Source organism: Excalfactoria chinensis, chromosome 6 (genome assembly GCF_039878825.1).
Source record: "Excalfactoria chinensis isolate bCotChi1 chromosome 6, bCotChi1.hap2, whole genome shotgun sequence".
Classification (NCBI taxonomy): domain Eukaryota; kingdom Metazoa; phylum Chordata; class Aves; order Galliformes; family Phasianidae; genus Excalfactoria; species Excalfactoria chinensis.
In genome coordinates this window covers 27,568,086-27,595,774 of record NC_092830.1, presented here as the reverse complement: position 1 = coordinate 27,595,774, position 27,689 = coordinate 27,568,086, and the positions used below count along the sequence as shown (strand labels likewise).

The 27,689-nt window shown below is 39.7% G+C and overlaps 1 protein-coding gene across 1 annotated transcript in view; it reads right to left on the bottom strand.

The window, feature by feature from the left end:
- Positions 1–27,689, bottom strand: part of SORCS3 (sortilin related VPS10 domain containing receptor 3) — a 256,024-nt gene that overhangs the window by 52,739 nt on the left and 175,596 nt on the right. The window contains exons 6-11 of the mRNA XM_072339830.1: positions 26,359–26,423; positions 20,329–20,447; positions 7,226–7,315; positions 5,601–5,780; positions 3,618–3,764; positions 2,837–2,939 (exon numbers count right to left, since the gene is read on the bottom strand). Coding sequence (XP_072195931.1) covers positions 2,837–2,939; positions 3,618–3,764; positions 5,601–5,780; positions 7,226–7,315; positions 20,329–20,447; positions 26,359–26,423 — 704 coding nt within the window. The remainder of the gene's footprint in view (positions 1–2,836; positions 2,940–3,617; positions 3,765–5,600; positions 5,781–7,225; positions 7,316–20,328; positions 20,448–26,358; positions 26,424–27,689) is intronic.

Genomic DNA, 27,689 nt, shown 5'->3' with positions numbered 1-27,689 from the left:
GGGTTCACCAAACAATGAACATAGGCCTGTTCTAAGTTAGTTCACACAGATCTCCCTGCTTCCCAAAGCACCCATTGGTTAACAGAAAAGCTAGCACAGTCACCATGTTTTTCCTGACAGCCTGTAAACAGTACCTTCTGTCAGTGCTAGGTGGGATTCTGATTATATGAAAACCTGTCCCACAGTAAGCAGGCAGATGTAGCACTGACACACTCTACCAGAAAGTCTCCCAGTCATAGGAGCCAACAGTTATCACAGTGTGGTCAAACCCATAATTCTTTCAAACACTGAGCCAAACATCTTCCAAGAAAGATTGGTTTTACAACAATTGTGATTTCAATGAAAGGAAGGGAAGACTAATATTTTTTCCTCAAAAACAGCAAAGGGAGAAGTGGCACTGCAACATCACATCTGTAGCATCAACAGGAGCATAATAAAAGCACCCTAATGAAAATGTTAATTGAATTTCTGACATTTAATGCTGGAGAATGAGAAATTAAAACCCAGCTGTGGGCTGACGCATTCCCAACAGCATCATGGAATCCAGCTAGCTCTATTGTTGTGACAACAATATTTCCAAAAATGAAACTTCTAGCTCTGGGAGGAAGGGTAATTCAAGAACAACTTTTCTATTAGTGCTCACGATATAGAAAATGAAACATTGCCCACCCACCTAATCTTCCTTCCCTGACACCAGCAAGAATAATAAACTATTGTAGATGAAGGTACAAGAAAACTCCACCATGTGAAATCATATAAAAGGTCAGTCTTTAGGGACATCCAGGTTGACAAGAACAAACCTACAGTGGTTCAAAGGTATCTTTAGCCCAGAGTACTATTATGAGTGGAAGTTATCAAGAATTACCTTCTGTCTTAAACAGAAAAGTATAAATTTTGTACAGTGATCTTTTAAATATCAAAACTGGAAGATGAACATTCCAAACAGGGATTTCTCAATTGTGCCAGGAAAAAAGTAACATGGTGAGGCTCTGCTGACGCCACTTCTCTCTCTCTCTTTTTTGGGGGTGTGTGTGTAAAGCTTTTCCATACTTTTCTTCATTCTTTCCATCTAGCTTCATTCATTTATATGGATTCAAACATTACAAAACATAACTAATACCCAGACAAGTGAAGGGGATTTGGCAGCTGTAGAATTAGATATTAAAACATAATTCTTCCTTCTGCAAGAATCTAAACTCTGTATGACTTTCCACCACTGTAAATCAGATAGTAAGACACTGCTTAACAGAGAGTTTGAGCAGTGCATATTCTGGAACATACTTGCTAGCATAGTGATACACTGCTGTTATTGTGAAACTAGTTTGTGGACACAGATGTGTATATTTCCAACTGGTTAAAGTTCTTTATTGTACAAAACAGTAAGGCAGAAATTATATTCTGCCTCTTAAAGGTTAATTGTTAGACTGGGAAAGCATTAATCCTACCTACTATCAGCCTGAAAAGAACTGCATTTACTAACAATATTGACCAATGCCAAGAATTTCACTGTCCAACTTCCTCTATTTGCTTCCTACATGGCTACAGAAAAAAACGTCTGTAATCACAGCATTGTGAGTAGGCTTGTTCCTATGCATCCATCTAGCAAGTGTGGTCTGCCAGGAGTGATGACTCCACTTGGTTAAGCACAAGAAGATCTGGAGGTTTAAACCAAATTATCTCGCCCTGTTTGGCCTGGATCAGTGAACTAGAAATCACACAGTATTTTCCTTGTGGAGCTATAAATGCCATGAAGGGAACCTGCCTTTTAGGTTTTGGCTTAGTCCAGCAGACACATGGAAGTACAGAAGAACAGTTGAAGGGAAATGGCTATAAGAAACAATGTAAATTCATACAGGCAGTATGCTAAATTGACAGAATTGCAAGCCACTAATGGGCTGAACAGGACAAATGAGATACAGTGACAAAGAGATCAAATTAAAATGAGCCTTGGAAAGAACAGTCAAGTTACTTAAATATATTCAAATTGACAAAGGAACCTCCCTGAGAAAAGGCAGGACAGCCTACCTGCTTCAGAAGCCAGTTGTCAATAGCAACAGCCACTTAGAGAGCACTTTGTTACCCTAGTAAATAAGGCAACAAACTAATTAACTAGCAACTACCCTGTTACCTGTGGGAGCTCTGAGCATGGTTGAGATCTAACCTGATTAGGGTGCATACTGTATGTAGGCAATAGAGGACAAAAGCGCCCATGATAGTTGTCAGATTAATTACAGTGGGTCAGCCATTATCACTGTTCAAGCAATGTAGCAGGTTGTCATTAAAACACTGCAACCTTTTAAAGCACCATTTTGCAGAATGACACACAACAACAATGACCCATGAAGTGCAGGTGAAATGCTGCCAGTCTTGGAGCAACACCACATAAAAAACAGGTGCCACACACAAGACAGGCATTCATGAAGGCCAGGCTTCACCCAACAGGCTTTGGAGACGGCTCTGCTTGTTGCTCAACAGGTGGAACTTATTGATAGCCTTAAGTTCTCTGTTAACTTCAGTAAATAAGTATAACTACAATAGTGGATGTAAGGTAGTAAGAGGAGTTAATAATGACAGTTGGTAATGATCCCACACACATTTAGGCTTAGACCTGCATAAGGGTTCTTGCACAGCAACAAATACCTGTCAGATATTACACTTTTATTGAAGTAAGGGGCCACTTGTCCTCTCCTAGTCCACAGCAGGTAGGAGTGGATCTGAAATAGCTTAGCACTACCTGAAACAGAGCTAAAAACTTACACCAACACCGAACATCTCAAAACACACTCAGACTCCCAAGTAAACATGTGTAAATGCTGAGAAGCACATAAATTCTTACCTGCTGCCACCATCAGCCCAGGGGCTGTCTCCTTACTGGAAATGCTTCCTGAAGTATATGGATTCTCTGAGAGTTGCAGATGCAAGTGCAATGAGCAAAAGGGCTGTTGACAGGAAACAAACAAAAGGCAGAAGTTTCAACATTCACCAAGTCAAATAACAGAGGAACCCTTGTTGACTGCAGACAGATGCTCTAGTCCTCCTGAAAATGACCCCTCTACTCTTAGCACTGTTACAAGTATACGTTCATTTTCTGAATAAGCACCACAGAAGCAGCCGAGAGCATGAAGCAGAAATGAGCATACGATACCTGCATTTGTTTGTACCATCAATCAGATCTAGAGCACTAATATTTCCACTAAAAACTTTCATATTTTAATTTAAGTTCCATAAAAAAACGTGAAGCAAGGCGGTGAAAATTTTCTATTTGTATAGTTTCACAGAATTTAAGGGAAATATACTTAAGGGAACTCTCTTAACATCTAGCAAATCAGGAGGAAAACACACAGAAGAAGTCATCAGTAAAACACTACTCCTTCGAAACACGGGGGCTACAGTCTACAGTAAAATAACTGTTCGCTAAATGTTGTTGAACTATGTTGTGAATCCAGTCTAAAGTTATCATCTGTAAACTGTGCTCCACTGCGGAGCCCCTGACTCTGCACTTCTCTGGCAGGCAAGAATCCCTCCTACCCTGCTTCATTTGCAGCTTTTTTAACCTAGTGACTTATGTAAAAGGCTCAAAAGGAGTCAGCAGTTCTTTGAAAAGGTCTGCCACTCACCAGTTGGCATACTACAGGATCGCCTCTCAGATTGGTGTCTGGTGCCTTCAGCAAACGCCAGTCTCTGCCCTTGTTGTAGGTAATGAATGTCTTGACTTGGTCATCTATTTTTTTGTTAGCCAAGAATATGCCTTTGATCCCTGCTACCTAGGAAAAATGGAGAGAGATGAAAAAAATACATCGGAAGATCAGGCCAATGGAAAGGCCCATCTGAGCACTCTCAGCAGCAAAAGCTCTCCCCAAAAGCAATAAAGCTATCTCACATTCCAGCCTTAGAAGACTGTGAATGACATTACAAGTACATCTTGATCCTTCCTAGACAGTTGAAATGGCCTTGTGCCATTCCTGTCTCTTGAAGAAAAAGACAAGTGTGCTCATAGAGCAAATCCCTATCAAACAGACCACTTACATATTTCCATAAGTAGCTGTGGACAGGTAAACGATGGGCTTGAAAGGACAGCATTAACCACCTCTCACATTAGCTCTGTAATCCTAGGGATGTGGTCCACTTCGCTTCCTCATCAGATTTCTGTACATGGAAGGCAGGTCATACCAGAAGCAGATGGGATCTGTTTGTTTGGGGCTTTTTCTTTTTAACAGAAAAGATGGAAAACCTAAATATATCTAAACACTGATGTTTTGCAAACTTGATGTTTCCTCATTCACAAATTCTGTCAAAATCAACCCAGTTGTTCCAAATGTTTTGATTTTTGTCAGCAGAACCAATTCCAACAGAAAACAGTCCTGCCAAAATGTTTCCAAGCACATTTCATGCTCAGTTTGGTCTCTGTTGCACAGCACTGAAAGTGAGACAGGAAGGAGGAGCTTGCTGCAAATTTTGAACTTCCTGGCAAGAGCCAGAATACAAATCCTTCTAGTTCTAAAGGCCCTTGAGTGACACTACCCTTGAAAAGACACCATGAAAATCTCCTTTGGTATTTATCAATAAAGACTAGTGCACATGCAGAGAGTACTGACTTCGCTCAGGAATAGGAGATAATGCATGTTTACTTCAGCTGGCTCATCACAATACAGAAGTACGTCTTTTTTAAAAGGCAGGAAAATATATTTAAGTAAGCAAGAATAAAATGTAAAGCCTGTCCTTTCTATTGATCCATGTGTTACTTGTAAGATTTTCCTCACCGCCTTAAACCAATTGGATTTTTATAAACAAATTAATGATGTTGTTTAACTGGCATTATTCTGGCTGAAATAAATTCTGACATAACCCTGGCTTATATGTAAACCTGGACACCTCAGTGTTATAGTAAAACTTTCTCAAGTTAGCATACAATCACTATTAATATTACCAGTAAGTTAATATTAATGTTTCTTGCTGCCAGAGCACTGAGCTCGGAATCTCAGCAGATCTTTCAGCCAGTAAGTTAAAACCACCAAAACCAGGATGCTTTGACTAAACCACTATCTGGAGTAACTACTTCGAATGGACTGTTCTTGGTCATGGCTGAAAGGCCTAGCAAGAGAATGCGAACGGAAGATCACTATGAGTAAACATTATTTATTTGTTATCTCTAAACGAATGACACCTATAAGCTTTTCCCTACAATTCATGACCTGATTAGTGCTTACAAGGGTGGAATTTATATTCCCTGCCTGTGACCAGATGTCTCTAGCTATCCAAGGAGAGCACATGTATTTCTAGACCTTCTCTAGCAACTAGATTAGGATGAAAGGGGATAGCAAGTTTTCCCTTTTGGAAATGTCACACAGCATAACTAGACATTGACTTGAAATAAAAATAAATAAATAAATAAATAAATAAAACAAGAAAAAAACCTCACAACAATTATTATCCTCATAGCAGAACACTCTGCATCTATTCCCACATGAGTAAGCTCAACATCAAATTCAGTAAGTGCCTCTGGGCTGATTCCAAAACAAATGAAGATCTTGGAAGGATGGTAAGCGATTTACACTTGCCTGAATGGTTGTAGTTCTTGTAGGATGACCTTTACTACATACCTCATAAAGGTCAATCATGACATTTCCCTCCAGTCCTCTACTGCTTTTTACATTTTCCAAGGCCAGAGTGAAATAAATCCCTCGGGTGTCTGAAACATACAGGTTGTATGTATCATTCTGGTTCCACTCTTGGACAGCTGCAAACACCTGATTCTCGGCTGTGCTGATAATATGCATGTCCTGTTAAAAGAAGAAAAAAGGCCTATTACTAGGACCTCTATATTTCTTTGCCCTTTGGGACATGTAGTAATTATCATGACTTATGGAATAATGAAGATGGAGCATGAGTTATAGGTATGTTAAACAATTTTCTGTTAGAGGAAGACAATAAATTATCACCACTGCAACTTTTCTGCATTTTTTTTTTTTTAAAGACCACCAGCTGGGCAAAGGGTTTTTGCTTTCTGCATTTTTGGTAGCTTCAAGGAATTTCATCTAGTTTCATTTTTTATTTATAAATTTGAAAGTGAGCTTTATCATTCATGGAAGATTCACAAGTCTTGGAGCCAGGAGTTCTCACATAGGCAGTAGATTCACTATAGCTAAATCAGTGACAATTTTCATCCACATGCTTACCTAACAGACTTTGTTTCCAACAGGAAAATAATTAGTTGCAAAAAATAATAACAATTAAAAAAAGAGAGACTAACAAACCACCAGACCACCCACCAGCCTTCACTGTATTCCTGTCAGTGATGGAGACGTGGTCTGACAATATTTTAGAATCATAGAATTGTTTGAGTTTAAAGGGTCCATTAAAGGCCATCTGGTCCAACTGCCCTGCAGTGAATAGGGACAACTACAGCTCCATCGGGTGCTCAGAGCTCCTCCAGCCTGACCTTGGGTGTCTGCAAGGACAGGGCATCCACCACCTCTCTGGGCAGCCTGTTTTAAGTGCTCCACAGAAACTTTCTCTTTTGCTCCACTAGCAACTCCACTAGAAACTTTCTCTCTTTTAGATAGCTGAACCCTAAGTGAGGAAAGGCAGCACAACTGTATGAGAAATACTAGCTTCCCTCCTTCCCAGCTTTGCCAGTAACTGCTCACCATAGGCACTGTCATCCAAGTCATCTCATAAGCAGCATCACAAAGTGCTTTTATGCGTCCAAAGTATCACTAAGACACAACTTTTAAGGGAGCCAAGTTTTCTCCATGATTTATTGACAATTTCCAAACATGGAATGGGGACAGTGGGTCTTCTGTGTCTTGTGCTGAATGGAGCACATTATGGAGACTGCAGTAGTACTCAGCATCCTAAGTATTTTCCAGTACCCCCAGTGCTTTGGAAAGGCTTACCAGGGAAATCTTTAGTAGAAAATAAGACAAAACTGGGGAAAACAGTTCACAGCAGATCTGTCCAGGAGGAGTTGGTTCAACCTGTTTATTTTCTGAGGTACTTGTTCATTCCCATTTGCTGTTTACAGTGGAAAAAATGAATCCACTTTTTCTGAAATACTCACAGATCAAAGGCAGATAAAGATCCTAACTTCATATTTAAGAAAGATCATTCAGGAAGCACAACAAATGTAGTTCCCCAGAGAGGAACTCCACTGAGATGCTTCATCATTGGGCAGGCTATGCTATTAAAGGTATTATTTGTTTGTGTTCATAAATGGTGCACTCACCTTAGGAAGAGAGTATTTGGGCAATTTAATCTGTGCAAAAGGCTCCCGTCTGTATGACACATAGTAATTTGCTCTTCCACCAGCTGTCACCTGTGGAAACATCAAAGAAAGTGAGTGATGGCTCTTTTGAGACACCCTACGCTGACACCTTTAAGAGGGTTTAACAACTATTTTTTTCAGGTATCTTTTCTATGACCTGCACAGCTGCCCCTGAAAGCCTCTGTATAATTCCATCAAAGAAATCCCAGACTTGGGAGGGTTCGACAATTATTACTTAAAATGGAAAGTACAATGGCACAGCTTATCTCTTATGCTTCAGTTCCAGCATGACTTTAATATTAGGTATCTCATGAAAAAAGTGAAAAGTGTGAAGCTTAAGGTCTTGTATGGAAGAAGGAAAATGACCTGGTTTTTATCACAGGGTTTGCCAAGCAATTTAAGTTCTCTCCAATTGTCTTCCAGTAATCATTTGCAGTGACTAATATGAGAGCTGCACACAAGCACTATTTAATACAAACAGTAAATGCAGTGTTCTCATAGAAAGCTGGAGCTAATCTCTTAGATGCTCTCTGTCCTATAAAGCTAGTTTCTCTGAAATCATATCATCCTTGAATGAGACTGTGAGGGAAACTGATAGATGCCCAAGTCTGTGGTATTATGGAATGAATGAGGTGCAATATATGGGATTTTGAACTTGTCACTAGTCCTTTACTCTTGTCAGGGGTGTTCTTTGGCATCATTTCAGATCTCGCTACAATAAGGTTTACACTGGTGAGCTTTCTATATCCTGCTGCTCTGACAAGCTTGTAGTTTTTGAGATAGAACAATACCACAAAGCATTTATTATATGCACTTGTTGGCTTTTATGGTTTCCAATAAAGCTAACAAAGGTCCAAGATTCTTTTCTGGATATACTCCTTTTTATCTGATAGTGATATTTCAGAATGAGCTAACATGGAATATTTCTATAGCATCAATTATGTTCTCAGTAACAATATCACCTCTAGATAGTAGCATTCTTCCCTAGAGAAGTTGTCATTTGAAGGACACTATGTTACTGGTCATGAAATTTGGTACCTAATCAACTCAAGTTTTTTCTATTAACAGCTTGAAGAACTGGAAAGAAAATAAGGTTCAGTAATAGGAAAGGCTGTACACACAGAGATTTCTCCTTCTGCCCGTTTGCCATTCTTACTTGTAATATTATTACAGTCACATTTATTGCTCCCAAAGTAAAAAATAAAACATAAAAAAACAATCATTATGCCATATACCACATATGAAGTCATGAAAAAAAGCCCATATCATAGTGAACTGAAACTACAGACAACATATAGCTAAAGCCAAGGTGAGACAAATGAAAGTGAAAAGCAATTTGCCTGTTGCCTGTAGTCTCAAAACAAGCCAGAAACAGAGAAGAGTCACTTGACTCTCACTGCAGGTAGAGTGCACTGTGGACTGGCACAGCAGCATCTGTGGGCTCTGCCCTCCAGGTGTGAAGATGGTAAAAGGGCTGTGAGTGTCATTTGAAAGGAAATCTTTCCCATCTAGTATTACCACATCAAAATCAAGTTTTCATAGCAAAGAACAGACTATGCAGTTGATGCACACTCAGTACAACTTAGAGGATAGAACTCATATTTGCAGTGATTGTATTTCTCTAACAATTGTAAATACATTGCACAAAGTATCTCTCACTTCTAGGTGATTCTATGTAAACAGCACAAGGAATATTTCAATATCCCCTATTATCTTGGGAGCATTTCTGACCTCCAGAGGAAGACCCACATTCCCAACTGAGATAACTGTGCAACATCAACTCATTTTACAATACTAGTGATTTCAGTGCCAGCTCAGTGTATATAACAGAGTGGAATTAATATGTCCAGTGACTACTTGGCTAGGTCCCTGTGCTCAATATCTACCTCTTCTGATGGACTGCGACATAGGTTTGATTCTGCTTTAAGATACAGATAAGAATGTTTACATACTTCACAAGGATGCTATACTGATTCATTAACATTGGGAACAGTCCACAATCCAAGATCAAGGGGTGATCAGATTTCCCTAGCTTTGTGCCAAAAGCGGGTTCTATTCCAAATCTGCCACACCTATTACATAGTTAAAATGTTTTATACTACTGCAAGCATATTCTATTTAATTCTCTTTAAGGCAGAAACTTTAGGATTCAAACATCATTCACATTCACTGTAGATCGGATACACTCTCTTTCAACACTCTACCTAGCAATAAGGTCACCTTGACAAAGGTTTAGAAGTAAAAATCTTTATGGTCTGTGATCTTTCTGAGCCAATTAATAGGAAGCCACCCACAAATTCTGTTGGCAGGAGTTGCATGAAGATTATCTCAGCCAAGACTTCATCTTTGCATGATTTACATCCAGGGTTATAACTGTTCCAAAAAAAAAAAAAAAAAAAAAAAAAAAAAAAAAACCAAAAAAAAAAAAAAAAAAAAAAAACCAAACATGATCAAGCCTTCAATAAAACTTTGGCAAGCATTCTGGTCGAAAATGAATTTTGGAAGGACCAACTTAATTTATTTTGATGAACTTTTCCTATGAGCAAAATCTCAGGCATTGTAAATCCCAGAGATTACGATAGTGTTATCCCCTCTAATGCCTCCCCTTAGTTTACATTTGATGAATGTCACTGAATTATTTGCTGTGAGCTCATCTGTTATGTCCTGCACAGAATTAGCTGGGTTTGTCTTTTCCTTCTCTTTTGCTAATGACTGATTAATCTGTTTTACTGGATTTCTACTTTATGTGTTTAATTGGCTTCTGGTCAGCGGAAAATATTCCTTTGGACAAACATGTTTGCCATTAAACACATTCGTCTTTCCTAACCCATGTTCTTCCTTCTTCCTTCCCTCTATCACAATCTACTAATTCTTCTTTAATACTTGCATGTTTTGTTACAAGATGAAAGGCTGGTCTGACATTAGTTGGCACCTAAGAGAAATATGAGAAGTTTCTCTTTAAGAGACATAAGAGTTCTGATACACCAGATCATCATCTACCCCAAGCTGCAAAAGATAGTACATTAAACACAGAGGAAAACAGAAGTGTGATCACAAGGCTCCAGAATAGTAAAAAATTTGTCACAGAATCCATTCATCTCTATAATTTCTGAGACATACGTAGAAACATTGTTATGGTTCTTTCAGAGCAGATTTGGATTTTATCTAATGAAAAAGCATATTTATCATTTTAAAAAGTTAGGAAGGCAAGTGGAATGAGTTATAAGGAGGTTCAAGAACATAAAGACACCCAAAATTATGTCAAAAAAAAGAATGCAGCACAGCAAGCTTCATTCTTATCTTCCTGGCTAGCTGATGCTGGCACCCACAACTTCCAGTATAAGATAAGTATTGCTGTAACCAGCATGGAACAACTAAATCTCTAAAATGACTCTGGGCTCAGCAAGACTACATTTTCTTCCTGCTGCTCAAAGAACTCCTGGAAAGAATTAATGTATGTGCACTGATGTAGACTCACACAAACTACATGTCAGAGGCACAGTCTTGTCATGAAACATTTACAGCGTACAGCTAGCACAGCAGAAGACAACAAAGAACTCTATATACTTTATGTACTTGAGTAGTTTACAAGGAAAACAATCACTTGCCCTGCACAGTTACTGTAACAGGACATCTATTTTATTTTTTTGCATTGTTGATAATGTTCATATGAAAAGAGAATTGGTAATAGCACAGCTCAACCTACAATCATTAAACATGTTTAGACATTTGTAATTCCTATAATTTACCTCCCACATCAGCTATAGTAAATAGCAACTCAGTCGATTTCAGAACCAAATTTTAAACTTCCATGCTGACAGTAGCTCTTTGGATGTTATTTCCAATACATTTCTCACTTTTCGATGAAACAGCTACATTGGCTTGTAGAGCTTTCTCCTTTCCAGTAACATAAAATAAGTTGGTAGACATTAAAATATGAGAAATGATGCATCAAAACTGTAATAGAATCCTTGATCTGTGCTCTTCACCTGCACAGGGTGCCCTGGCATCTTTTCTCACTGTTTTACTATTAGTTACCTTTCCTCCTTGCAGGCATAAAATCTCCTAAATCAATTTGAGGATTAAAGTATGGAAGAGTTATGACAAGTAGATTTGTTCCTTAGCAAAGGATTTTGGTTATTTCAGAGCCAGAACCAGTCACAAGAGATTCAGAAGATACATAGAAATTAACACCTGAATGAGCCCCAAGTAACGGTCTTCTTTCTTGACTCTTCATCATGGCCAGGACTAATCATCTTCCAGATGTTTCTGTGTGCTGAGCTTACCCACTGCCATACATAAGCCACACTGTGATAGGTACAGTCTAGCCTGAATTATCTCCCTGTTTTTTGTTAGCATCCTACCTTTTGTGCAGTCATCAAGGCAACATATAATGACCCGAGTGTGAGAAGATAGAGCTCCACACTGTAGAAATAATTCTGTAGTAATGCATCTGTGGGCTAAGAACACTCAAGCTGCCCAGTAAATTTGGCAGGCTTTTAACACATGCCACACTTCAGACTGTTAGACTCATCAGCAAACTTTTGTTAAGACAAAGCAGTATTAATTATATCGGCCCCATACCCATTCATTTATGCCCCACTTCCCTCAGAGCTGTGATGGCTCATGATAGAATGAAACAGTCTTTAGTGAAAATACTGCAACTCGTGCAGGAAACATGCACAGCTATACAAAGTAAAAGCTAAGTTAGAGCTGCAAACATACACTACCCACTCAGTAATCAACTTAAGAGAGTTGAATAATTGTACACATTCAATCTCCTGAGGGATTTCAGAGGAAACATGAGTCTGCCATGGTAATCCTTTACATCTCCAGCTGCAGACAATGCTGATAAATCATATAAGATGTGAGGAGGGTAGAGAGTGATAAAAAGTACAGCTCAAAAAGCCAGAGAAAGAAAATATACTGAAGTAAATAAATAAATACGGAAAGAAGAATGCTAATCTACTTTTTCAACAGATGTTCAGCTTCACGTTCCAAATCCAGTAACATTTGGCACAGCAAAGATGAAACAGTGCAAGAAATGGATGAAAAATACCCAGCAGTGAATAGGAAAGTAGCTAACTCCTCAGTGCCTATCTTGCCTTAAGAAGAGCTTTTAACTAGCACCTGGCATGCACTTTCTTTTGTCTGTATGGATTAATTTCCCCCACTGGAGCAATGTTCAGCATTTTAAATAGGGGCAAGAGAAGATCAGCTGTGGCAGACATTATTCACCAGTAAAACAGGTGTAATCATGTTCATCATTTAAACATCTTCATCCTATTAGTTTCATAATAAGCTTTTAATGATTTCTTCAATAAAAGACTCAAAGACCAAACCCTACAAGTTGGAGAGTGCTCCATTGTCCCGTCAAGCCATTCCCTCCGCTATCGATCGCAAAGATAAAAATCAATCAGAACTAAGCAGGCTGAAGTTAAAAATAAATTGCACTGATTGATTTCTGTTAAGACCTTTGGCTCCTAGTTAAAAAATTGAGGAAAGAAAGATATATTTGAACGTGGTGCATTTAGCTTCTATGAAAATAATGAGAAGGCTTCAGACCAGGAAATCAAAGTTTAATTTCTCCCCTTCTATCCCATTTCACTAGAGGTGAACAACAAAAAAAAAGTCCTACTTAAGTTATTAAATTGACAGCTCAAGAGCTGAAGTTGGGTATCCATATGAATTAGTACCATCTCAGCTGTGGCTGGTGATCAACATCTACTCACCTACTATTTCTTTCAAAGCATGATCATTCAGCCCAGCCTTAAATACTTCATAAACCTGAAACATACACTTATGTCTTACTACCCAATTTTTCTAAATAACCATAGCTAGAAGCAGTAATAGTAATAAACTATTTATCTGAGCTAAGCTTAAAGCAGAACCATAGAATTATTATGGTTGGAAAAAACACTAAGATTATCTACAATCCAACCGCCAACCTATTAAATCCCGTCACTCAGTGTAGCATTTATGCTTTTCTTGAACATCTCCAGGGACAGTGACTCTACTACCTCCTCGGGCAGCCTGTTCCAATGCATCACCACTATTTCTTAGAATTTTTTCATAATATCCAACCTGAACCTCCCCTGGCACAACTTAAATCCATTACATCTCATCCTACGTTGTTTTCCTATGAGGTACATGTAGCTTATACAATAATTATGAACGTCTTCTACACTATGAAATCTTAAAGAGAAAATTTCCCCCATCTAAGATCTTAAGCTAGAAATGATCAATATTTTTCTTTCTCTTAAGACTGGGAAAAAAAAAAAAAAAAAAAAAAAAAAAAAAAAAAAAAAAAAAAAAAAAAAAAAAAAAAAAAGGTACTCATAAAGATATCAGTTTGGATTAAAATAGAATTTGATTCAGCTACAATTTTTGGGCACACACAGATGAGATGCCAAGCATTCAGAAAACATTATATCATTGATAGGTGCCATAAGAAGCTACCAGTAATTATGGGCAAATGCTGACATCTGTGTGTTCTAAGGAGACTTTCTGATGAGAAAGAACACTGATTTGCTTCAACAGCTTTTGGCAGAAATGTTCGCTCCTGTGAGCCAGAGGAATTATTTGGATCTGTATTATGAGAGTTGCACTAAGCTACATCACATAGGAACATCTGGGGAAATTCTGGGTTTGCTTGTTCTTACTCATCTGAGTGAGCAGACTGAGACACTGCTCTGCTGTACATTTCTCTGAATTAAGCAAAAAACTTCCAAGTACAAAATTATTTCAGAGGGTGAATAAGAACATTCTGACTTAAACTCTTCACATGGAATTCCTGCTGCATATGTAAGCTGTGAGTGACCTCTATCCTCTCATGCTGCCATCCCATTCCATTCAGGAGAGTAATTAATACCAGTCAAGACACCTCTTCCATGCTACCTTACACTTCTGCCTTCATCATATCTTTCTCAAAAGAAAGGACAACCATCAGAGCAGCTTGGCCTTACGGAATGAAACCTTCATGTATCCCAGGACAACCTAAACCAGAGGAATCAAGATTCAAGAGACAGCTGTGGCACCTGGGGTTCCCAGAAGGTCAAATCACAGATGAAATAGCACAAAAAGCTGCCAAGTAATCTTTCCAAGAGAAAGGGCCAGGAAAGAGACAATAGCAGTGATTAATATGGGAATGCCTTGCAAGTACGTGGGGACCAGGCACGAAAGACCCTCTTATGAATTTCAGCCTACAGTTAGACACCTTGATAAATTATGGTATGGGAGTAGAAAAGGAAAGAGGCTCCCATGTTCTCACTCTAAAAAGGCCTTGGAAAGTGATAATGTAGTGCCTCTCAGCATGCCTCTCTGGTTAATGGTGCAAGGAACTTCTCATCTAAACTGGAAATGGAGCAGAGCCTGATGTACACAAGAGGCCCATTTCAACCAGAGCTTGCAGATGCCATTCCTTGTTCTTACAAGGTGAGGCCACCAGCCTCTAGCCCTAAAGACAGATTTGAGTGTCTATCTCTGTCCTGGATTCAGCTGGGACAGATCTGACTGTGGCTGGTATGTTTTGGCTTTAGAAGAAAAACAACGTTGATAACACACTGATGCTTTAGTTGTTGCTGAGCAGTGATGTATAGAATCAAGGATGTTTCAACTTTTCAGTTTCTCATACTGTTCCACCAGTAAGGGGAGCTGGGGGGGCACGAAGACCTGGGAGAGGACAGAACCAGGACAAGTGACCTAAACTGGCCAAAGGTATACTCCATGCCATATGATATAATGTGAAAAAGGTATAAATCAGGAGAGTTGGCCAGTGCAGGGGCAGCTGCTGCTCGGGAACTGGCTGAGCATCAGTTGGCGGGTGGTGAGCAATTGCTTTGTGCATCACTTGTTTTTTATATATAATTATCATTACTGTTTTTTCTCTCTTCCTTTTCTTCCTAAGTAAATAGTTTTTATCTCAACCTACGAGTTCTACCTTTTTTTCCTATTTTCTCCCCCATTCAACTGGGAGGTGGGTGAGCAAAACAATGTGTGGCATTTTGCTGCTTGCTGGGTTAAACCACAACGATCTCCAAAAGAATTTGTTTAGACTTCCAGAGAAAGCTGGCAAATTCAAACCAGATATTAGATTCTTCTAAAACTCACAAGACTTTGTTGTGCCCATAAGCTCAGTCACTGCCACAGAAGCACTGAAAGTCTGAGCTACACTTCAAATGGACTTCAGCAAAGGTGGTACAGATTTCCTATACCAACCCAGAGAAAAATAAAGACATAAAAAACAGTTGTGATGGAAATTGATTGCCCATCTGCACATCTCTGCACTGACCTACAGCCAGCTCAAATCAAACAGGCCAAAGTTACCTTGAGGGTCTTTCAGCACTCACAGAGACAAAAACCTAAGGGAGAAATGGGGACTGAGTTAACTGGATGCAGAGCTGGACTGGCATGACCTCTGGGACGAAAGCCACACATCAGTGAGTTTACACAGGGAGAACACAAGAAGATTAATAGGGAGGAGAAGCATGTTCTATGAGACTGACGTCTATAGCTGAGGGGCAGGAGTTGGGGGAGATATTTTTCACATACCAAATCCTTCCTCCTAAGATCTCAGGAGTATGTCCAAAAGCTTATCTGTGTATTTTCTACCTCCATCAATTCTGATCTCATAAAAAATATTGCCTATCTCTGTAAACTTCATCTCACTCGCATCCTCAGGCCACCAGCGCTGTAACATCAGTACTGCCAGCAACCTTCACGCTACACATTGTGGAGAGTTTTATCTTTATTACTGTCCCTCACCCGACACCTAGGGATCTGTGGGAAAATCCAGTCCTCAGTGAGGTCTGCACTGAGTTGGGAAATGTCCTCAAGCTCCATTGATAGTCAGACCTGTCCAGCGCAGGACTCCACGCAACCACTGACATATCACACTTGAGATAACTACATTACCATTATGTAATTGGGAGTGACATGGCAATAATTAGCTCCCTCTGCCAGCTTTAGGTCTGCCCACATAAATGTTGCTTTCCAAAAAAGGGCTTTACAGCACAGTTGATTCCTAGCAATTGCAATGCCATTTTTAATACCTCCATTAATTCTCAGACCATCACAAATAAGCAAAACCATACAGAAAGTTTTTCATCCCAGACTTTTCCACTCCTGCAATAAGTGAGGACATTTCTCATGCTTTCTTGCATTTTCAGTGGAACTTCTTCATTTGTTGGCAAGAAGAGTTACACAGAATGTTTCTGCTCTTCCTTTTCATAGCTACTCTAAAAAGCTACGACACTGACATTATTTTCTTACTTAGAGAAAAATAAGTTTTCCCTCCAAACAACACTTCCCATTCAAAATACAATTTTCTGCAAAATAATCCCCATTTTCATTAAAGCATATTGCATTCTAGTTTCTTTTCAGCAACTTGAGCATTTCCTTTAGAAACCCTGATACGTGACTTGGATGAAAAATCTTTTCCCCAGAACAATACTGATTTATTTTTACCGTAGAAATTCTATAAGCCATCAATAAACTAGGTACATACATAAAATGAAAGCCAATCCCTGACCCCTGAGTCCTGTAACATAGGCTGTGCATGTGAGAATACCATCGCAGTTCAGGTAACTGTCAGGAAGTCAACTCTTACAGACAGTTTTCAGGTTGTCTCTGTGCCTGAGTTTAGGAAGTGATACAAATTGTGCAGCAACTATATGACAACACTTATAAGGAAAGGCATGGCACAATCATCAGAAATTACTGGATCCTCTATCGCACAGCTATATAATTGAACATCACTGATGTTGACCTTAATGGCAAAGTTGCAGCTAATATTTCCTTTACTTTCATGACATTGGCTCCTTTTTGGTACAGTAAACAAATTCACGCTTTATATCATACTCCAAGGTTTTCTTACAACTACACAATTCACACTGCAAGCTCTATGAATTTTAAGTACTACCTATGAAAAAAGGAGCTGATAGCGGCTCCGGCTGCACCAGAGCAATTCCAGGAACAGAAAAATCTCAACACATAACAGAGGGCACAATTTTCCCTTAATGGATCAACTTATACAGAATTACCCAATCTTAGAGCTGTGCTGGGCATTCTTCAACAACTATTGATCAATCCAATAGAAAGTCAGTCAATAAGAGGGTAATCGTTTACCACCCTATTCATAAGGATTTTTCCTACTCTCTCCTCATAGATATCTCTTTGCTCCTTCTTCATTACTTTTTACATTTTTCATCATGTAATATGTTATTTACCTATGTTATATGCCTAGTAAGCAAGCCTGAATTTTTTCAGCTTCTCTTTAAAAGTAACCTTCTTTCAAGCATTCTCATTTTCTTTCTTTGCACCGTGATTCTGGACGATCCTTGTAGAAGTGCTGCATAACAACACTTCACATACAGGAATCATTTATTTTTAAGGGCTCTATAACATTTTCCATATTCTTCCTTCCCTGTGCATTATGCACCATAATATTTTACCTGCTTTGGGTATAAAGTTATACAGGTTCATGATACCCAGGAATCTACAGACTTGCTTATCAAATTGATTAGAAGGGATATGCTCTAGTGAATAATTGCATACAGATAATCTAAAATGATATAAATAGCTGGGATACACCTGCCTTAATTTTAGCTGTTGAAAAGTTGGGGTCTTCTCAAAGCTATAATTAGGCACTTTCTACCATTGATGAGAAAAGCACATTCAGAGAGAGATCTTTTGCATCCTGCAGTAAGTCTCTGAGAGAAAATCAATTGCTTCTGATGGTTTTCATCTGTCTATTCAACTTTAGAGGAACACAGACTACCAGTTTAGACTGAAAATTGAATGCTTTCAAGATGAACATTACAAGAAATGTTCTACTCTCTACTTTACGATGTTTCTTCTGATTTGCTCCAGCACAGACAGGTTGAAACTCATACACCTATAATTTATGCAGCTCTTAAGCCTCACCAGGTTCTTAATACTTAAACTGATATTTATTTATTCACCTGTCTAATATTTGAAATTCAGAAGAGCTGGCCCCCATATTCCTGTTCAAGACTATCCAGACAGAAAGACACGCATGAGATACTGTGCACAGCAAATCAAACACATCCCATAATAAGCAGCAATCTCACACGGTTTGTGAGACTAATACATCCAGGACACATCTCTCTTACATATGTACCAGGCAAACGCTGCATAGTCCATCGATTACGTGCTGAACACAGTGGATTGAACACACTTTTAGTACAGCAAGGTGTGTACAGCTAATCTGAAGTGTTAGTGGAGTACTCCACGGACTCAGTCAGCATCCAGTTTCTACAGCCAGTACAGGCTGACAGATGGCTGGAAATCCCACAAGTGGGATGTAGAACAGGAAGGAAGAGTGGTAGAAAACCTGTGAAAGGGAAAGCCTTTTCCCCAAACCTGCAGAAATATTCAGTTTGTGCATTTAAAAAATTTAAGAAGTGTTGGTATATGATTTTCACTTTGAACATCCACTATGATGAAATAAAACAGTGATAAAGATATTCAAGGCATTTGAAGTATTATATATATATATACACATGCATGTTTGTTTACAAACATGCTTATTTATTTTTTAAACTTGAAGCAATTAGCAGCTACTACTGAGCCTGGAGGACTGTTTTCAGAGGCAGAGGCATACACACACCAGGCATATATCCTTACTGTGAGCCCAGGTTTCTAAATAGATCAGCCATCTTTTAACACAGGTGAGAGCTATGAAATGAGAGACACCTGTGAGGCCTTGTGCTCACCATAAAGGATTGGATGTTATGCAACACCCTCAGCCATGGGTATAAAATGCCAGATAAAAACAATCTCTCAAAAATACTCCTTGGAGAGTACGTCCAATTGTAAAATATACCAATTGGAAAGACGTTGCCTCTAGTGAAACTGTGACTTGCTAAGTTGCAGCGGATACATTTCCAGTATATTCCAACAGTAATCAGTTTTTTCCAGGACAGCTCGCTCCTCTGCACAAAAGGAGGAGACCCTCAGTGCTATTCATATGCACACAGTTTCCATACTGCAGTCTTCCCAGATCATACGGATGCAGTCCTCCACCTAATCCCACCACAGAATTTATCAGCCATCCCAGTAAACTCACAATTTCACAATAAGTGGAGCAGAACTTCCAATTTGGATGCATTCAAGAAAAATGCTCCCTCAAGAATGAGAAACAGGAGCTTAGCTTAAGCCAGTCTTAGTCAAAAAGGAAGTACGTATCTTTCCTTTACTACCTGGATCAAAGCTTCATCTCATTTCATTTACCCTATTCAGGAAGGGGGACAGCTGGTTACCATCAGCATGTGTATAATCCCTGTCTCCAGAGTTTTCTATATCCTGGAATTACTGCAACACAGAGTACAGTCTTCATTTTCAGCACATCTTCAGGAATTACTCTTTCATATCATATGATTCATTTTCACAACTCCATAGGTAAGAAATAGGGAAAGATGGCCACATTCCATTCAGCCCACGTTTTTTCAGAAAAACTCATAAACAGGCAGTTTCTCATTTAAGTTCTGTCAATTTCTCCTTATCTACAAAACTATCATCAACTGGCTGGCAAATTTACAACCATCTTCTACTTTGAAGGTGCCCTGTAACATCTTTTTCCAATCTCTTTGCTGTTTACCTCCCACTGCAAATCTTTGTTCAATCCATTAGCATTACTTGTCTGTCAAATTAGCATAAAACTTTCCATTTGTTAAAATGATCACTCACTCCTTTCCTTTGCTCTTCTCTGTTCTTTTCAGTTCATCAATAGCTTATTTGCATTTTCCAAGTAGACACAACAATAGCAAGTTAGAGTTTCTGTGACACAAACGGACCCTCATGATTATTGATGAGTGAACTTTCAAAATATATCAGATTCAACATGAGACAAATGAGTAACGGAGACATCAATTGTTTTGCTTCACACTGCATAGTCAATCTACAGCAGGCAGGAACACACTCACTCCCTGCTCTTGTGATTTGTGATCGCATGCACTTGTCCTAAAAATATGCCTCCTCTCTTGCACAGAACAAATATCTTGTGCAGGCAGAATTCATGTCATGTTCTTACCAAGTCAACGTACCTGGATGAAGATATATTCATCCTGAACAACAAGGGAGTTGATGTCAATGGAGCGTGAAAATGGCCCACTCCTTTTGGTCTCTGAGCATTCCTGGATCCGACAGGTCAAATAGTGGGTGTCTGTAATAGGAGAATACGTACACATGAGAAATGGCCATACAGGAGACTGCTGTATGAAAATGCCATCAGCAGTTCAGAAGAAGGTCTCTAATGGGAAGTCTTAATCTCTTCTCCAGCTCCCTAAACATTAGCATAAGATCTACTTACATATTTTAAAACCATAGATGTTCGCTGGAAACAGGAATTTATCACAGTTACACACCCACTGTTCTCCTCCCCATTATGCAGACATTCCTGAGGCAAGTAGAGTTCAAACTAAAAATGGTGGATACAAATAATTAATGCAGCAGAAAACTGATGAATGCTTCTGTCTGGAGAGAAGACAGGAAGACCCTCATGGTAATGGGATGCCCTGTCAGTCCTTGGCACTGTTTGAGAGAAGGAATAAGACTGGAAGTAGAATATGAGGGGAAAAAAGACATAAGGCAGACAAGGTGCTACAAGAAAGAGGCCTGTGTAAGAATGAAGTCATATAGCCAGATGCTCAGTGGTTAAGCAGAGACAGGATCACCTCCAACAATTTGGCAGGGGCTAGAGGGGATTAAGCACTGTTTCACTCAAGCTAAGAAAAAAAAATTGTGAAACAGAACAATCACAGCACAGCGCTGTGTCTCTGGATGTATGTAATCTAAATATGTCATCTCTGCCTTTCAACTGTTTTTCTGAGAAGTGCAAATTAGGAAGAAAATGAAAATACAACTAAAATGATGGCTGCGGTGATAAAAGGGTCATATCTTTTACACTGCAGCACTTCTACAGACTTCTTAGCTTCAAGCACTTGTTGACTTTCCTACAAAGGGTGAGAACATACCATCCAGGAAGAAAACTGAGCTTATAATGGCTGAGGTGAGATTGATGCAGAGCTTTTTAGGTCCCATGATAGCACCTATTAGTAAGGATCTTGCTGAACTGTGCCCAAAAAGATAAAAGAGAACTTCAAAAGAGGAGTAGCCTAGCAAAGCTGCTTACAGGATTCTTCATCCCATGAAACTTGTTATTGTCCTTTGTCTGTGTCTCTGGAAACAGCAAAATGTGTTTAACTGAAAAGCAGCAGGGGACACAACTGAGATTCTCTGACGCTCCTATCTACCTTCTCAGGTTCAAAAACAAAATTGTCCAAGTTTGGCAGTTTTGCTTTCCACTGTGAACTCCCACCTACTGACTCTTAGAATGCAAGGCAAAAAACAAAGAAAGTCAAAGGTATTGACTGTAAAAAACACCACAGCCATTAAGCTTTAATCTAATTAAGGTTCATGCCTAGCTTCATGCACTGAAGCTCCATGGTTCAAGGCTGCAGACCTGTTAAAGGCATTGGGAATTCCAGGTTAATAAAGGCTACACAGCTGATTTAAAGCAGTTGCATACATCTGGTGCTGAAATGAAAGGTGGTCCCACTGATGATGCTGAAGCAGCAGCAATGGTTGCCAGTTCCAGCTCAGACTATCTCGGGATAATTAATGCATATGGCACACACTAGAATATTTCTGACCTAGAGACACTGTCAAATAACTGGAGTATCAGAGGAGGTTTGCTTTCTTCCAACACAAAATTCCAGCAGCAGCAGAGAAGTCAGATTTTCAGATGGGATACATTGAAGCTCTTCATCAACTGACGTGTACAGACTTGGTCTGGAGTTGCAGTTTATGTCCTGCATGTAGAATCTAAGGTGTTGAAGCAACTTCTCAGAAAACAAGAGGGTTCCCCGAATCTCCATTCAACCCAAAGAGCTCAGCAGCCCTGATTTGTTCTTTGAGGTAGCACTAAAATTAGGCAGAACAAGGAGGAAAGGTCAGGAGCTGTATTTTTAGAAGCTCATTCCCTCCAGTATGTTCTCCCACACAGTCGCCTGGATATTCTTATCCCACTGGAAAAGGGGATAATTTGCTGCTGCTGAGTGACAGAATGGGAGGAGGAATAAAAACCTGTCACAAATAAATGCAAATAAACCACAAGTGTTGACATGACAACTAGCTTCCTGCCTACTGAGAAATGTGTCATTTTGAGTGTGCTACACCAGCAATCAAATACACTCAAAAAATGGCACCTGATTAATATTCATGGGAAGCTGGTGGTGGAGAAGGTGAGTCATGCTCTACCCATTTTCTGCTTAGTCTCTTGTTTACTTATTTTCATGTATATTACAACACAAAACCTGCAAAAGAAAACAAGTGCACGAAGAATTGTCTTAAAATCTGTCTGCCTTTTGCTTCAAAATCAAGCTTAGTCTTGAGTTTCTTCCTGATGTCCCACAGAAAATGAAAAATGATTCCCTTAAAAGTACCTTAAAAATCAGGTAAAAATATGTCAGAGTATAACAAATAGTAACTTCTGGGCAAGAAAAAAAAGTCATCCAGCATAACTAATGTCCAAGTGGACATTTTGCAAGGCCAGAGGATCAAATTAGAGAAAAATCCAAACCAACAATTAAAATAAGGATATGGCAAAACTCAGAAAATGCAAAGGCAAAGATTTCCAGGCCAGGAAGACTGGTTTTCTTCAAGTGAACAGAAGCTGAGGAGCCAAATTCCGACACAGTAATGTCAGAAGATGAACAACAAAAAAGAAAGGAACATCCTACCATCAAAGCTGTTATGTCCCTTTTCTCTGAAGTGAGCTCATTTTTCATCCCTATTTTGCAGAGCCACAAGGAAGAAGTATGGCACGTGCCAAAGCTAGGCACTAACCATGTATGTATGCCTTACAAAAAGTTAGCTTTGATTTGAGGGTTGTTTCCATTTTGTATAATGTTCCAGACAATGCCAGAATTACATACTTTTTTTTTTTTTTTCCCACACCTTTTCTTCCTTTTCAATGCATAAAGAGTTGAGACTTCCTAACTGACTTCAACAGCTTCTTTTGCTTATAAGCCAATATCCAGTTACTTTCTCAGCCCATCTGTGAATGAGGCAATATGAACACTGAGCAGCCCAGACATTTTGCTGCAGCTCCAATCCCAACATCCACACCTCTGCACAACCCTTCCTGCAAATTTATCACACTCCAGATTAGGGAATGGCTTTGCAGAGGCAAATCCATTTCCTCAAAACACTCCCTCATTGCAAATTAATATGGTCTCCCATGTTAAAAATTCAGAGTGTATTTATACTCTTTTTGGAAGTGATAAAGCTGAGGTAAATTCTTCAAATTTGCAGTGAAATGTGCAAGTTAAGACATCCACAAAGTCCCTTCTTTGCCCATCAGCCATGACTGGGTAACTCCAGGGAGAAGCAGGTGCCCATGAGGCTCTGTTGTGGGTGAAACCCAAGGATTTGATCCCTTAAGGGAGACACTGGAAGTCAAATCTGCCACTGTGCTGAAGGCTTGTTAAGGGTAGGTCTGTGTGGCAGGTTACTGTGACTTGTGGTGACACGGGGCAGCACAGGCTCATAGCAGGGACTGCTCCTCCAGGCAGCATTAACAAGCCAACTGGAGCAGGCATGGATAGACAGCATGGTTAATGGGAAGAAGGGTAGCTGAAGGAAACAAGTTGTTCTGGCAGACTGGCTTAGACTAAAATCAATCTGACAGGGAAGCACACCAAAGAAAGGGTGAAAAAATGGCTGGAAAAGAGGATGTGGGAACGTAGACAGGAATGGAAATTACTCCATAGGAATTAGTTACCATTGTCTTCTTTAATTTTTCAAGGGTTTTTATTGTTGTTATTTGTTTTTTCCCAAATTAACTCTTTTCCCTTTAATTGAAATATTGTTTATTGTATCTTACCTGTGAGCAGGGAAATTATCACAGTGAACATCAGGAAGTTTAACTGAACATTCTCAAGAGTACCAGTGGGTGACTGTGTCCCCGTATCTGTAATGGTTCCCTTCCTTTCAGCCTTGTCCTTCCTGCTATTATACCCAGGCCAAAGGTACAGTACACAAGACTCCGATTTGTTCTTGTCAGGGATAGGAATGGGAATTCTAGTTCCCATCTTGAGCTGAGCAATGGGAATAATCAAATCTGCGTCTCTTAATGCATCAGATAAGTGAACCACAGACCAACCTGAGAGGAATTAAAAAGCCTCCTCTTCTTTCTGCCAACCACCGAGGAAAACTTTAGTCACAAACTTTTTGATCAAGAGGAGATAATTGCAGAGACCCATTTTCCAGCAGGTGTAAGTGCCTCAGCCACTTCACTGAGAGTGTGAAGTACCACTTTTGTTACAGAGCCAGCCAGGAGAAAAGCTCAGCCTGCAGTTCCTAAACACGCAGAGCTGCACCATATCACACCAGGTGAGACCATAGCTCTGAGGCAGTCAGTGTTTTCTAACACAAGCTAATATTGTTTTAAGCCTTAAAAACTCTAATTAGAGCAACATAGCTCTTTTGTGCTATGCTTGGCTGGGAGAGAAGCCTTTTCGCTGCTGTCCCACAGCAGGACACACCAGCAAGGCAAGTACAGCCCACTGGTGCCCTCCTAAAGGGACAATGCCTTGCTATGGGCCTATATTGCTGACTACTGTTCAAGTCTGACTCTCAGGGAAACCCTCTATGCCATCATCTGCCAATTTCAAAATGCTGAATTTATACATTAAAACAAGAACAAACAGCACGCCCCAAGGAAACAAGGCCCGAAGGAAGAGAGCTGTCTGGGAACTGGGGAAGCATCTTTCAAATGAAGCACGTTCAGCCTTGACGCATCCAGTATTCAAATAGCTGGCTGAGCTAGTTTAAACTTTGTTTGAAAACAGATTTCATCAGCATTTTGTTTACTTACTTGCTTACTCTTTCACTTGCTTTTTGCCACTTCCCCTAGCATCTCTACAACAACATATGCAGCAGCAAAAGCACTGAAGAAGCCTCCCTACCTTGCCCACGCACCTGCAAGCTTGTTTTGCTCTTTCTCCATACTCAACAAACAGCTGTCACCCCTAAGCTTTATTGCCTGGTTATTTATTCAGCTGCCATCACTAAATAGCAGTGGGAGGCCCATGAATGATTTTGGAAGATCCACAGCCTCAGAGAAGTCACCCTGACAGATAGGAGCTTGTTCACACAGCACCTAGCCTATGCAGTGTTCAACTAAGACAGAAAATTTGTAACCAACAAAAATGAAACCCCTTTCCCCCTAGAAATCTACAACTTCAGTCCTATGCTGCTTTTCTACACTGTCCCTTTAGCATAAAAGGGATGCATTCCATAGCTGGAGAGCACTGAGCTGGAATAACACTGTCTCTGCTACACGACATGCATTACCATGCTAAAATTCCTGCATGAAATGCCTAAAACACTGTGAACAGTGGTGGAAAAATTCAACTTCAATACACATTTTATTTGCTGGAGTTTAGTTCCACTGGAATCTACAGCTATATTCATTTCAGCAAGGGGTTAAAATTTGTTTTGTTTTGTTTTCCCGTTCATTATCTCAAATACAGACAGTTCTTCTGGTCATGTTTCCAATACAGAGGACCTGTTCATACATCCTATGCAAAACTAAGAAGTCCTTTCAAAATGAGTCAAACAGTACCTGGAGCATAGGGACATCCTAGGTAGAGAAGTCTGACTGTAAGCAATTTTTCATACTCCTTGGTAAAACCAAGCTGTTGTGAACGCTTCTGGAAACACACAGTGGCTGTACTGCACAGCACTGGCAGCACAGCTGTTTATGATTCATACATGTATCACATAAAATACGTGATACTGAGAACAGCTAAATAGTGAACAGCACAGACTGCTCCTTAGCCCAACAGATTGTGCTTCCACCCGGGTTCTCCACAGATACACATCCTGCAGCCTCTGAATTCCCCCCAGGTTTGAAGGATAAGAATAAGCCTCACATCAAACCCCATGATACACATTTTTCCTATCAATTAAAATGTAAATGGAAAGACAAAATGAGCAAAGTGAATTTCAATTCCCACTCCTTTCTTGACTCAAAGTACATTTTTTCAAAATCGACTGCAGGCACTCACGTCCATCAGCTGTCCGGGCTTCCATGTGTACAAGGTCTGGTTCTTTATCCAAACCCATCACAGACCTGGGAGAAAGACAGAAAAAAAGGAGTAAAGAGGTGAGCTAAAAGGCTGTAATCAGATGGACCAGAGAGGAAGGGATAGCAAAACCAGTTCAACTTTGTGATACCAGGCACGTAAATCCCTGCCTTCTGCCCTCTTTGTAGTCTCCTCTGTTTCTATATAACCCACTCTCAGAAGCCAACTGCTAATCTTAACTCACCTTCCCAGAAGCTGGTGAATAAGCCCACCTGTCCCTGCCTACAAAAGCAAGACTACAGCAGCCATTCCTGTGGTGGCAAAGCTAGATGGCACGAGATTCAGTAAAGTGAAAGCTGTATTTTCATACTGCAAGAAAGATGAAGACACAGCAGACAAACGCTTATAGACAGCAAATTAAAAAGGGGTTTTATTCAGCTGAGTATTGTGGTGAGATCTGTCCCTTGTTTGCTGGGCAATCTTGCAACTGTTTGTCTAGTTTACCCATCTTCAAATCAGGTACACACACGGTGAAGTTCAGACAAGAAATTGCAAGACAGTATTCATTACTCACTCCGAGTCATAGCCCCTGATTGTCATGAAATAAGGCATGAGTTTCTCTAAACCTTAGGGGCTGAACACCTCAAGTCAAATCTTCAAGTGCATTTTTCTTTTACTCCCTAAAAATGTTTCACATGGCACACTACAAAGACAGTTTTCCTCTTGGCAAAGGGAAAGTCAAGCCCAGAACAGAAATGTTATTCTTAGTGTTCTGGCTGATAAGAATCAGTAGGAGATGAACATTTAGTCCTAGCAATGGCTGGCAGGGGAAAAGAAATCCATAGATGTCCACGTGATTTATGGAGCTCCTTCTCCTGAGTTAACCAAGGGGTTAGATTAAAAAGGGACAACGACAAAAATCAGTTTCTAATTTGGTGGAAGCTGAATTTGATACAGTAGATTGTAAATAATAGATTCCCTCCGAGCCAACCAACATCCACAATTCCCTAATGCTATGAAGCGCTTCCATCACAATCTTTTGCTGCTTAATCATTGGGGGGGGAAGGGTATCAACAGCTAAAACATTTTGAAAGAAAAAAAAATTAAAAATGGACATGCAAAATACAGATGCTCTGATGAATTTTTGTGGAGCTGAAAAAACAAAGCAATTAAAACAACAAACATACATACGTCCCAGAATTTGGCTAAGATCAGCCAGTGCTGCAAATGCCAAAACAACTGCCTACAACACATCTCCACCCAGAGTGGAGATATCTCAAAGCGGCTTATCTAGTTAACTAGAGCTTCATGTT